The following is a 12,763-nucleotide window of genomic DNA, read 5'->3' as shown; positions in this document are numbered from 1 at the left end:
CGTTAGGCCGACTGAACAACAGTAAGGAAGGCCTGGCAGTGACCCACGACGATCTCTAGTGTCCAGTGCGGGTAATACCCGAAAATACCCGGAAACTCCCAGGTATTTCGGGTATATTACCCGGGGGGTTTGGCATTTTCTGCTTGCTGACCGCTGAACAACAGTAACAACAGTAACAACAGTAACAAACAGTAACAGCGTGGGCTGGGGTGAACACTTGAACACCGTTGAGGATTTCAGCCAACAATAGCGCAACTGTTAGGCCCCAAATTAACGTTAGGCAACCCTAGCCCGCTGGAGGGGCTCGGCCAGCCCTTTGAGGCCCGCAATGGCGAATGGTTCCGCGCCGGCTTCTGGAACGACAAGCCCGTTGCCCTCCGCATGTCGTCCACGTCCAGCACCGGTTACGAGAACGTTATCATGCAAGGCGGCAGAAACGTACATCTAGTCGAGATAGACTCCATCATGCAGACAAAACGGATTATGCTACGCCTTCGTCTCGACCCCACCCTCCGCGCTTTGGCTGGCGGCGACGCCATTGTCGTGCGCGCGGCGCGCTTCAGCCTTTCTGACCGCGGTGGACGCGTCAGGCACCGCCCCCGCCAGCAGCAGCTTTGCGAAAACGATGCCGTGCTCGAGTGCGACCAGGAGGATGAACATTTGCACGTGGACCGTTTCCTGCCGCTCGCCGCAAAGGTCGCAGAGGGTCCGATCGTAGTGCACGCCGTCCTCGTCGCACAGCACGCTGCGCAGCGACTTTGATTCGTATGCGTCTTTTGGCAGGTAGGTCAGCGCGGGCAGCCAAGGTGCGGACCCAATCTCGGAGAAGCAGAGCTGGTAGTTCTGAGTGCACTTGTCGTCGTACCACGAGATGTTGGTCCCCGACCAGAGGCCTCGCGGCGTCATTGCTGCGGGGTCGGAGGTCGTATCGCAGTCCCCCTCGCCGCGTCCCGCCGCCATGACGGGGATGATAAAATGGTCGCGAAAGGTCCACGATGTGGCTAGCAGAAGCATATTTACCTGAGGAGGGAGGGGGGGCGTCCCGTCGAGCGGGTGGATCCTCATAGAGGCAGCGGCGCCGCCGTCTCGCGTACCGCAACGGCAAGCCACGCGAGTACGCCCATCATGCTCTCCCAAGAGCCAACCGAGCGGGCGCCTTGGTAGCGAGGACGGCGCGTGTTGTGACCGAGCTTGTGTGCGTCGACGCGGAGTTCAATGAAGTTGACGACCATCGCGAGTGCCGTGCCGAGCGGGAAGACGGCCGAGAAGCAGGCAATCAGCCCGAATTGCACAACCTTGCTGTTGTACTCGGCAACGGTTCCGCCAAAGGCCGGCAGCGCGATCTGTCGCTCGATCCGGCTCGTTAGGGACGCCACGGCGCTATCATTGGCACCCTCGCCGTCGGCAGACTCCACGCCACCTCTGCCACAGCAGCCGCTGCTGCAGCATTGATCGTTGCAGGCGCAGCGACCGCCGCAGCACCCCTCTCCGCGGCTCTGCCGGATGGAACGCTTGCGCCTCAGTAAGTTGAGCCTGTTTGTGAGCCGCGGGAGAAGGATTTGCAGAGGGAGCTCATAGAGCGGCTTGATCAGCATCAGGGTGATCATCTGCATGCGCAAGTCACCCCAGCAGTCGGTTCGCACAAGGATAAAGTTGTAGTCCTCGGGGCAGTCATACTCGCCGCCGCGGCATGTTTCACTCTGCACGACGTTGCAACCAACGCTGGCCCACCAGTCTTTCCCACGCACACCACACGTGTCGGCGTACGCGTTGTCCTGCGGGTCGCGCCATCCCCAGGCGTCGAATAGCGGGATGGACAGCGGCTTGAGGAAGGCGAGGTAGAAGAGGGAGCCGTACGAGTTGACCGCAGTGAAGAGGAAGAGCTTGAGAGTGAGGGAGTTCTCGTACTCGGTCTGTGTGCGCTGGTTCTCCAGGTTGGTGATGAAGGTGGCGAGCTTACTGTATGCCGCGTTCATCAGTGTGATCCACACGGCCGAGAGGATGGAGCAGATGATAGAGCCGCCTCTGTTCCAGCTTTCGTCCTGGAACTGAACCGCGAGCGCCATCAGCATCCCGAAGGACCAAATGGATAACATGATGCACAGGGTGACGGACGCAATCAGGAGGAGCAGCGGCACGCCCCAGCAGGACTGCCTGCTCCGCACTTTGGCGTCCATGACATACAGCTCGCTGCTCGCCGAGTCGGGCACGAAGAGGCGGCCGGACAGGAAGGATCCAGAGGTGTAAAAGCCAGCCTGCTTTGTCATTGCGGGGTTCGGGCCGTCGTGCCGGTACGTGCCCTTGCGGTAGGAGTGAATAAACTCGGGCCGCGGTGCCTCCGCGCTGTCGAAGTCGAGCATGTTCCACTGGTATGCGAGGAGCCTCTGCGTCCGCTTCCACATCTCCCCCCGCGCCGACGCCCAGAGCGCGAGGAGCACGCTGGTGACGAGAAGAGTCGGCGCCGCGAGTGTGGTGCACTTTGGGTCGTCCCAGTCGGCGTGGTCCTCTGCACCTTCGCACATGTCGTCCTCAGCGGTCTCGAGTGAGACCGTCATCGATCCCAGAAAGTTGCACCCGTCGGCGAGGTAGATGGCCTCGAGTGCAATCAGCGCCCACATCAAGAGGCACAGCAGGGAGGTGTTATTGTCCAGCCACGCAAAGTAGAAGGCTATCTTTTCGCCGTAGTAGTCCCGGATCGCGGGCAGAGGCTGCTGGCACAACCCCAAATCGGGAAAGACGCGGCGCTTCACGCCAAGGAGGCTCTTGCTGCACGGCATCATCCCGCAGCGCTTCCACGACTTGTGGAGCACGTCGTGCGGCCCGTCGCTGTCCGAGTCGTGCATCGACAAGTACGTGGAGAGGACGTCCTCGCTGACCAGTTCGTCAAGGTCCAGCTGCGCGCCACCCCGCTCGATAGGTGCCTCGAGGATGGCATAGAGCAGCCGCTGCCGCTCGAGCGCCGTAAAGAGGAGGCCCGCTTTCGTTTCAAACTCCTCCCGCCGATCGCGCGTGTAGACGGTGTACCCGCGCTCCGTCGGCTCGTCGGTCCCCAGCAGGCTGCCGAGTCCCTTGAGGCCGTTGCTAATTCGGGTCAGGCCATTCTGCACGCCGTCGAGCACGCCCTTGGCTGTCGCACCGTCGTCCGACGACGGACGCGGCAGATCGCCGTGTGGGGCTGCGGGCTTGAGCAGCATGCACATGCCGATCCGCTCAGCCTCCTCCTCAAGCCGAGCCGTTGGCGCCGTCACCTTGAGCAGCGTGCTTTTGCCATCGGCAGTGCTGCTCGTCGTGATGGTCAAGCCTTGTCGCTCCATCATGATGGTGAGTCCATTCCGCGCTTCCGCAAGCTCATCGTCGTTTGGATGGACAAGAACGATGTCTGCAACGAGCCCCTCGGCGGCCAGCGAATCCTGCTCATCGTTGGTCCTCTCAGCCACGGCGAGATCGTCGCCGAGGCCGAGACTCGCGAGTCTGAGGCTTTTGAACCCGCGGCCGATGCTGCCGCTCATGGGGCTTCGACGCCGCCCGCTCTGCCCCGCGAGGCGCGCGCAGCAGCACCGCCGCCGAAACAGTGCGTACGTCCTCGGCGAATCCTCATATAGCTCTCAATGAATGAAAACGATTTTCAGAGAAAACTCCCGAATTTCACAACAACACTCCCGACCCCCCCCCAACCCCCAATAACTCACACTCTCCCACTCGTTGTAAGCTGGCTTTACACCTCTGGCTCCTTCCTGTCCGGCCGCCTCTTCGTGCCCGACTCGGCGAGCAGCGAGCTGTATGTCATGGACGCCAAAGTGCGAGCAGGCAGTACTACTGTCATGCCCGCTTGTGGAACAGCAGGTAGCCGTGCCGCCACGCCAGTGACACCGAAGTGCACTGGTAGCACGGGGGCGCGCCGCTCCACGTGATCTCGCTCGGCCCGCGCGCGGCGCGGCCGGCGGCGATGCCTCGCTCCCAGGCGTTGCCGCCCCACATAAACACGCGGCCGTCGGTGGTTGCGACCGCCGCGTTGGTGTAGGCGACCGCGCCGTGCGCGAAGTTCTGCCCGCGCAGCGACGGCGCGTCGAGCCAGCGCGGCGCGGAGCACTCGTCCTCGTCGTGGCCGAGGGCATCGCCGTCCGAGTCGCCCCAGGTGAAAGCTCGCCCGTCGGTGGTGAGGGCGAGCACGCTGTACGTCGAGCAGCTCACCTCGGCCACGGGGTGCTGCGCCAGCCCAGCGACGCGGCGAGGAGGCTGCGCGAGAGGGGCATGCTCCGCGGGCAGCGGGATGGGTCCGTGCCCGAGCAAGTTGCCGTTGCTCACATCCCGGCCAAGAGGGTGGCCCCACGTGTAGAGCTCGCCGCTCGTGGAGAGCGCACAGCAGTGGAACGAGCCCGCGCACAGCTGCCGCAACGGCACGCCCGCCAGCCCCTCCCACGCCCGCAGCGCGTGCGCGTCACCGGGCTCGCAAAAGACGCCCACCGTGAAGACCTGCGACGAGCGCCTCTCCGGCGCGCTGGCGGTCGGGTCGTCGGCCGGGCTGGCGGTCGAGGCGGTGGCCGGAGGGGACGCGCTACTCGCGGCAAGGCCCTCTGCGGCGAGAGGACGCGTCGCGACGGCGAGGAACCTGAGGCCAACTGCTACCTGCGCCACCGCTGCCGAGGCCGCCGGCGCGCCGCCAAAGCGGAGGACCCGCCGCGGCCGCACGACGAGCCGCTCGCGCTGCAGCAGCTGGCGGCACTCCTCGGCCGCGACGCCCGCCGCGACGCCCTCGACCGAGAAGGAGGTGCCAAAGACCCAGAGGTGACCTCCGTGCGTGACGGCCGCCGCAGAGAAGCCGCGCCGCTGGGAGCGCTCGTGGTCGTACCCCGGAGGGGTGGCCGACAGCGCGGCGACGCCGCTCAGCTCGGGGATGCGCACCGGCTCCGGCACCGCGTCCCCGTGCGGCAGCCAGCTCCTGCCCCAATGCCAGACCGAGCCGTCCATCCCGAGGGCCAGGGTCGCGTTGTCGGCGCAAGTGAGCGAGCGGACCTCGTGCATGCGCGAGAAGGGGAGCAGCCGTGGCACGCTGCTGCCGCCCGCGATGCCCGACACGTCCGGCGAACCCCACGCGTACACGACGACGTCGGGCTTCCAGGAGGGGTCTGTGCACGGACGCGTCGTGGACGCGTCGGTGGACGGAGGCGGGCGGCGGTGCAGAGGAATCAGGTACCGTCGGAAGTGGGCAGAAAGCGTCTCGAAGTGTCTCGGGAGTGTCTCGGAATTGTCTTGGGGGCGTCTCGTGAGCGTCTCACCAGTGGCGACCGAGCGCCACCGCTTGCACACGAGCGCCAGGCTGCGGAGGCAGTGGAAGGGGAGCAGCGAGAAGACGTGGTGCAGCACGTCGTGGTCGAGCGCCGCGTCGCCACCCGACTTGAAGGGCATGAAAGCGAGCAAGCCACTGGTCTTCGCAACCTCGTTCGACGACGGGTCCCACACCGTCTGCGACACCCGCCGCCGCACCTGCCGCGCCTCCGCCTCGTCGAGCGCGGCGGCGACGGCGGCCTCGAGGTGGTCGCCCCGCGCCACCGCCGCGAGCAGCGCGGCGCGGATCTTCCGGGTCGCCGCGTCGGGCAGGCGGAGCCGCCGCTTCGAGAGCGCCTGCGGGGGGAGGGCGGGAGGGCAGATGGGAAGAGGAGGGCCGCGAGCCCGTAGCCTCGCTGTGTGGGCAGAGAGGCGCCTCGGAAAGCGCCGATGAGACGAGGGCGTCGCGGCGGCGCGCCGTAAGCCGCTCCTCGCTCCACTCCTGGATGGCCTGCCCCGCTGCCGCGTTCACCTCCACGCCGCCCTGCCGCACGCTGGCCATGATCTGCGGCAGCAGGTCCTGCGCCGCGGGCAGCTCTGCCTGCAGCTTCTCCGCCTCGGTTGCGATCAGCCGCGACACAACCGCCTGCGAGAGGTGGGCAGTGGAGGAGGGCGGGAGGTGTGAGCCTGCGAGAGGTGGGCAGTGGAGGAGGGCGGGAGGTGTGAGGGGCGACGTGTCTCGACGGCGTCTCGGCAGTGTCTCGGCAGCGTCTCGGCAGCGTCTCGGACGCCTTTGCGAGCGACCACGCCTCGACCACATCCCGCGCCGCCTTGTCCACCTCGCCGTCTGGCACCGGCGGGTCCTGCTCGCCGAAGATGGGGTGCGCCCTCACCGCCACGTCGCTCACCTCGGCCGCCATCGCGTCGAGAGCCGCGTCCCCACCAAAGGAGGACCAGCCGGGGTCGAGCGCGAGGCGGGCCGCCGCGCGCTGCAGCGCGTCGCGAGCCTGCCGCTGTGCCCACTCGCGGGCGTGCTTGGCCCTGTGCATGGCCACAGCCGTGGCCACGTCCTGCCCGCCGAGCACCGCCGCGACAGCAGCCGCGAGCGTGCCTGCCAGCTCGCAAGCGGGATGCTCGAGGGCGAGCTGCAGCGCCAGCGCGGCCACGCCGTTGGTTCCGCCCGGGTCCAGGTTCATCAGCGGCGCGGCCACCTCGAGCTCGGCATATCTCCACTGCCGCACGGCGCGTGCCGCCGCCGCGGCCAGACCGCCCCCCTGGGACGCCACGGCCGCTTCGAGAGCGGCGATGCGCTGGTTGATTGACAGAGTCTCGACGGGGCTGACAGCACCGGGTGGAAAGAGCCGCTCGAGCCTCTGCGCCGCCGGGAGGGAGGTGGAGAGGTGAGGCGAGGTGAGGTGTGGTGGTGGTGGTGGTGGTGGGGGGGGGGGGAGCTCCAGCGCGCCTCGAGCCTCGGCACGGGCGCCCCCCCTGGCCTCGCCTGCAGCCCGGCGACGGGCGCGAGCGCCTCGCTATGCGCCTCAGCGCCGAGAAGCGCCACCTCGAGCGCGATCAGCCGCTCGCGACTCGACTCGAGCTGCACCGCGAGCGGACCGGCCTTCGCGAGCTGCTCGGCCACGAGCCGCCGCAGCGGCGCGACGGGCAGCCGCGCAAGCGAGGTCGAGGAGGTGAGCACCAGTGAGCGGGCACCCGCGGCGGCGGAAGCGGCGGCTCTCTCTGGCGGCACCCCCACCAAGCAGGGGTCGTCGAAGCGCACCGCGCCCGCGCTGTAGCCCCGTAGGTCCCACTCCTCTTGCGCGGGGGCGTCGCAAGCCGCGGCTTCGGCCGCCGCGAGCAGCGCGGCGTCGATCTCTGGCGCCTCCCTCGCCGTCAGCCAGGAGCGCAGCGAGCTCCGCGCGACGAGGTCCGCGTGAGGCACCTCCCCGCGGCCGAGCGTAGAATTAATCAAATCACCGGCTGACTAATCAATTGCTCCTAAGCAGCCCGGCACCTCCCCGCGGCCGAGCGCGAGCGCCGCCGCGTCGCAGAGCCGCTCGACCTCCTCCTCGGTGGGCCGGATGCCGAGCGGCGACGCCATCGCCAGTCCCTCGGCGCGCAGAGCCTCCCGCGCCTGCACCATCGACATGCACCATCGACACGAGCGGGGGGGTGCCCCTCTCTGCCGTCGGAGGGAGCGCGCACGCCACAGGGTCTGCCTCGTGAAGGCGGCAAGAGGAGGGGCGTGTTCCTCATCTAGTGTTCCTCATCTAGGGTCCCCGCGCCTGCCGCGTGCATCCTGTCCAGAGGGCCCACGCAGACCGGACGGCCTCCTCGCGCTCGGCGCCGCCCTCGACTGCGGAGGCGACCCTGCTCGCCAGCCAGCCAGTCGCCTCCTCGCCGGGCGGGCGCGCGGAGGCCTCGCGCGCGGCGGCGGCGAGCGCGTCGCAGATCTGCGCGTGGACGAGCGTCTCGACAGTCGCCGCCTACGCGAGTACTCTCGCGCCCTCTCGCGGACCTCTCGGGTCGCCTGCGCGCCGGACGAGGTTCGGCCGGCTGCGCCTCGGTGCGCTGCATCGCAGCCTCGGGCTCGAACTGCTCGTCCTGCCGCAGGGACACGTGCGCCAGGAACTCGAGCCAGCCGCCCGGCACGTGCTCGTTGACCACCATCGCGAGGCACTGCGCGCGCGTGAGGGCGCGGTACAGCGTCGAGCGCGTCTCGAGGACCGCCCTGTCGCCGCCGTCGCCCGCCCCGCCAGCCCTCGCCCCGCCGCTGCCTGCCGCTGCGGCGGGGCGGACGGGCGTGTCCAGCCCAACCGCGACGACGACCAGCCGCTCGAGGCCGTCCATCGCGCTCACCTCGTCAAGCACGAGCCACTCGCCGAGCGGACAGGCCGAGCCCGCCTCCGCCTCCGCCTCCGCCTCCGCCTCCTCCTCCTCGCCCTCCTCCTCGCCCTCCTCCTCCTCTCCCCCCTCGCCCTCCTCCTCTCCCCCCGCGCCCTCCTCCTCGCCCAGCTCCGCCGCCGCCTGGGCGGCAGTCGCCAGGCCGAGGCCGCGCGGTGCTAGTAGCGGCGCGAGCGACGCGGCGAGCCCCTCGCGGAAGGTGGCGTCCGGCACGACCAGCGCGACCCGGTTGTGCAGCGCGAGGCGCGGGAAGAGGCATGTCGCGTGCTCGAGCGCGCGCATGCAGTGGCGCGCGTACCGCTCAAACCGAGACGACGAACCGCCGCCGCCGCCGCCGCTGCCGCCGCCGCCGTCCTCCTCCCGCTCGGCGTCAAAGAGGAAGGAGCGGAGGGGCGGCCCGGTGCTCTCGTGATGGCAGCGCGTGAGCAGCTTTGCCTCGCCGCCCAGCTGGAAGGCCATCGCGCCGGCGACGATGCGGCGCGAGCAGCGCACAACCTCGGAGAGGTGCACGTCGGCGGCGCCGGCCGGGTAGGCGATCGATCGCGCCACCGCCTGGGAGACGCCCGAGAGAGGTGTCCGAGACTGCCCGAGATTGCGCGAGACTGCCCGAGATGGATCGAGATGGGTCGCGCCGCCAGCCTGGGAGACGTCCGAGAGGAGCAGCCGGCGCGTGCGGGGCCCGACGAGCCGCTCGATCGCGGCGCGCGAGGCCGCGTTGTCGTAGAGATGGTGCGCCTGACCTCGGGCAGCCTCGTGTGACCTCGGGTGGCCTCGCTGTCGTGTGCGTTGAACCCGAGGCTGCGCGAGCGTGGCCCGAGATTGCCCGAGATTCGCCCGAGAGGAGGCGAGAGGAGCGCCTCGTCGACGAGGAGTAGCGAGTACTCCTCGGCGGCGGCGGCGGGCCACCGCCGCTCCACCCTGCCCCTCACCGCTCGCAGGGAGCAGGGGCCGCGCCCGATTGGCTCGTGGAGCAGGTCGATGCGGCCGAGCAGCCGACGCCGTCTCGCGCCGGCTGGGCAGCGGCGCGCGAGCCACGCGGCGGCGAAGAGGGCGAGCGCCTGGGGCCAGGTTGGTATTCCAGTCGGGGCTCGGGCCCTGCGGGTGGGGGAGGGGGCGAGCGCCTCGTTCCGCGCGACGAAAAGCACACGCGAGCCTCGCGCCGTCCGCAGCGTCGAGAGCGCGGCGTGCAGCGCGACAAACGTCTTGCCGGCGCCTAGAGGGAGGGGTCCGAGACGCGGGTCCGAGAAAGCCCCTGCAGGTGCAGCGCGGCCTCGTCCCGGCGCCCGCAGGCGCCCGCAGGTGCAGGTCCTGCTCCGCGCCCGCGCCCGCCTGCAGCTCGGCGAGCGCCTGCTGCTGGTGCGGCGTCAGCGTGTCGAGCGCCGCCGCGCTCGCCTCGAACTGGGCCGCGCTCTCGCTGCGGTCGACCTTGGCCTCCACGCGCAGAGCCAGGTTGGCCGGCTGGGCGAGGAGTCTCGACCCTACGCTGTGGGTTCGCCAGGCTCAGGGGAGGCGGGGGGGTGGCACGTGCCGCGGGCGCAGGTGCTTCCGAATGCAGTGTGTGGCGAGTGAGGGAAGGGGATACGGAGCCGTCTCCGAGTGAGTGCCGGTCTCGCATCTGGTGCCGCGAGCCGTCTGACAGCCGGACGAGGCAGCGGCCGCCCGCCTCGCCAACAGAGAGCACCTCGCCTGCGGAGCCGTTGAGCGCCGGCCGCTTCACCAGCCCGCGCAGCGTCACCGCGTCGCCGACAGCGGGCTCGGCGGTGCTTAGCGTGAGCGCCTGGTTGAGCGCCTGCGAGAGAGTGGCGTCAAACTCGCCAGAGAGGACGGCGCCGCGGAGGCCCGCAAGGACGTGGACACTCGGCACGCCAACATGCACCACGTGCTCACCATCTGCGGTGTCCACGCTTATCGGCGCGGCGCCGGGCAGAGTGGCACGGATGGCGGCTTCGAGCGCGGTGCTGAGCTCTTCGGGATCGCCGGCCGATAACGCCACGCGGAGGAGGACGCTTGCTGACGCCGCGTACATTTCGCATGCCGTAAACTGGGGAGTCGATTCCTTGGGCCCCCACAGGTACAAATAATCGGACGGCAGTGCGCTGCGCTGTCGCTCTGTAGAGCGCACGGCATCGTGATTACTAGGACCCACCACCTGTCCCACCCGCCGTGTGTGAGCAGTGTCTACGGAGGGAGTTCTTTGGCCCTGCGCCAGGTGCCCTTTTCTCCTCCCTCTGCTCTAATGTTGCGTCCCAGATACCGGGTATCCCTAATTGACGCTATTCTGACTGGGTTGTAACAAAGTTTGAACCACACGCGCGGCGCGAGGCCTTGCGCCCCATGCGGTACGGGGCCGTGAAACCCATCGCCTGGGGGTGCTAGGACACCGAGAGACATGATCCAGAAGTGCCAGGCACACCCACAGTGGTCAACACGAGAACGCCGAAATCGTGACCTCGGAACGCGGTCACGGCAAATCTGACTAATCTGTAACAACCGTTAATACGGATGGCTCACGCTGGCGTATGGCCTCGCCGCTGCTACCCTCCCGACCTCAGGTGAGCAGACAAGATCCCCTGAGCTGCCGGCGCTCTCTGATCGCCCGGATCGCAACTGCCGTGGCAAAACTGCGAGCTCCCGAGGACGTCTGGCGCCGAGTGCGTCTGGCACCGGGCACGGAAGCTCGCACTCGGCCGCACGCGATAGTGCTGCCGCGAGAGCGCCTGCCAGGTACGACATGTCTCGTGTAGACTCCTCCTGGGTCATGGTCGGTCATATGCAGGACGGCCAGAGTCGCCCACATCGCCTACGCGGTCCCGAGTGTGGTCAGGCTGATACACCGCGACTCAACGGTTGAGTGCGGCCAGCGCACACAAAAGTCGTCGACTGCGGCCTGGCGCGGTGATCATAGGTGCTGGAGACCAGGCAGTATGAGCCTGTAACTGGGCACGCATGAACTCGGTACCTACATTCGCAGAGGCCCGGCAAGGATGGGATCTAGTAGAGTGATTGCGCACTGAGACCGTGCTCCGTGGGTCGCTGGAATGACCTGAAAGGCATCCTCAGTGCCGCTGCTCGACTCTCCAGTGTCACAGCCGATGCCTGTGACCTGGTCACCGCCGCACGCAGGTTGAGATCCGCGCCTCCTCGGGTGTGCCCTCATAGACAGCCTTCGGCGGCGCGTAGCGACGCGAGAGCCGCTCCTACACAGGCGTGTACGGTGAACCACCGACGGATAGAGCACAGATCTATGGTCACGCCGGCAGCCTCTGCGGTCGAGACGAGGCTGCCGGCGTCGCCGCTGCAGCTCTGGGCATCACCTGCACAAGCCAAGCAGACTTTGTTACAAAAGCGGAGGCGTGTCGACGCGCCGCGCGCTCACATACTTGGGCTCCCATCTCGGCGCGCGCGAGTCAAGGCCGAACCGACTAGCTGCCGCCGCGGCGGGTGTGGCTGGGCTGCAGGCAGGCCTGTGGCCGGCGCTCGGCAAGCTGTGGCGCGGCGCCGGCGCAGCGCTTGTTACAAATTCGGCAAGGCAGTCCGATTTCTTTCGCGAGTCAGAATAGCGTCAATACCGGGTATGCCAAATTCTGACACGGTACCGTTTCCCCACTTAGAGCCGAGGTCAACACCGAGCTTTGATGTCGTCGCTCCGCGCGCTCCTCATCGCCGCCGCCGCCGCGACTTCCGGCGCGCGCACAGTGGTGCCGCAGCCCGCCGCGCTCACGCGCCTCCAGCGCCTTCGCGGCGGCAACGTCCTGGCCACTCCACCCGACGGCTTTGACGGCGCAGTCGCAGCCGGGAGCAAAAAGGCCGCGATGCCTGCAGACAAGGTGTTCCGGCTGGGCGTCTTCTCGGGCGTGCACATCGGCTTTGGCGCGCTGCTGATGCTCACCGTCGGCGGTGCCTGCCCCGGGCTCGCCGAGTCCAACCCGGGCCTCCATAAGCTGGTGCTGGGCGCATTCGGCCTCCCTTTCGGGCTGATGATGACGCTGCTCTCGGGCGCGGAGCTCTTCACGGGCAACACGGCGCTTGTGACGATGGCGCTTATCGAGGGCAAGGCCACCACCGCCGGCCTCGTCAAGTCGTGGGTCTCCAGCTACGCCGGAAACCTCGCCGGCTCGCTGCTGCTCGCCGGTCTCGTCTCGGCGGGTGCGCGCCACCGCCGCCGCCGCCGCCGCCTTGAACGGAGGGCGCGAGCGGCGAGCGAATCGGCCTCCTGCGGCCTCCGCCTGTCCCCCGCGCGCCTCGCGCGCCTCGACCTCGCGCGCCGCCGCCGCCGTCTCCCCTCTGAGCCGGACCCCGCCCCTCCCTCCCCCTCCCCTGCCGCATAGCGGGCGTCCTCGCGGGCGGGGGCGCTGCGGCCGCCAAGGTGGCCGTGGCGAAGACGTCGGGCGCCTTCCTCCCCACCCTCCTCAAGGGCCGACCCCGAGCTGCCCTGCTCCTGCTGCCCGCGGACGGCGCGACTTGACGCCGCCTCGGCGTGAGCAGGCGTGCTCTGCAACTGGCTCGTCTGCATGGCCGTCTACCTCGCCTCCTTCGCCAAGGACGCCGCGGGCAAGATGGCGCGCAACTCCCCCCCCCCCCACGAGGGCGGAACACTCCC

The 12,763-nt window shown here is 68.6% G+C and overlaps 2 protein-coding genes across 2 annotated transcripts in view; one reads left to right on the top strand and one right to left on the bottom strand.

Moving 5' to 3' along the window:
• Positions 1-3,610: 3,610 nt before the first annotated feature.
• EMIHUDRAFT_439255 (hypothetical protein) lies at positions 3,611-6,959 on the bottom strand. Its single transcript, XM_005756410.1, has 5 exons — positions 6,728-6,959; positions 6,057-6,638; positions 5,702-5,911; positions 5,277-5,622; positions 3,611-5,126 (listed from the first exon to the last, which is right to left on the bottom strand). Exons 2-5 carry the CDS (start codon positions 6,459-6,461, stop codon positions 3,820-3,822), a joined length of 2,268 nt encoding a protein of 755 aa, XP_005756467.1. The 5' UTR covers positions 6,462-6,638; positions 6,728-6,959; the 3' UTR covers positions 3,611-3,819.
• Positions 6,960-11,776: 4,817 nt separating this feature from the next.
• The window catches only part of NAR3 (putative formate/nitrite transporter), a 1,953-nt gene continuing 966 nt past the window's right edge, over positions 11,777-12,763 (top strand). Inside the window, exons 1-3 of the mRNA XM_005756409.1 lie at positions 11,777-12,309; positions 12,492-12,578; positions 12,649-12,722. Coding sequence (XP_005756466.1) covers positions 11,799-12,309; positions 12,492-12,578; positions 12,649-12,722 — 672 coding nt within the window. The 5' untranslated portion in view covers positions 11,777-11,798. The remainder of the gene's footprint in view (positions 12,310-12,491; positions 12,579-12,648; positions 12,723-12,763) is intronic.

Source organism: Emiliania huxleyi (assembly GCF_000372725.1).
Source record: "Emiliania huxleyi CCMP1516 unplaced genomic scaffold EMIHUscaffold_97, whole genome shotgun sequence".
Classification (NCBI taxonomy): domain Eukaryota; phylum Haptophyta; order Isochrysidales; family Noelaerhabdaceae; genus Emiliania; species Emiliania huxleyi.
Note: the sequence above shows the minus strand (reverse complement) of the source record. Positions and strands in the feature narration are given on the sequence as shown.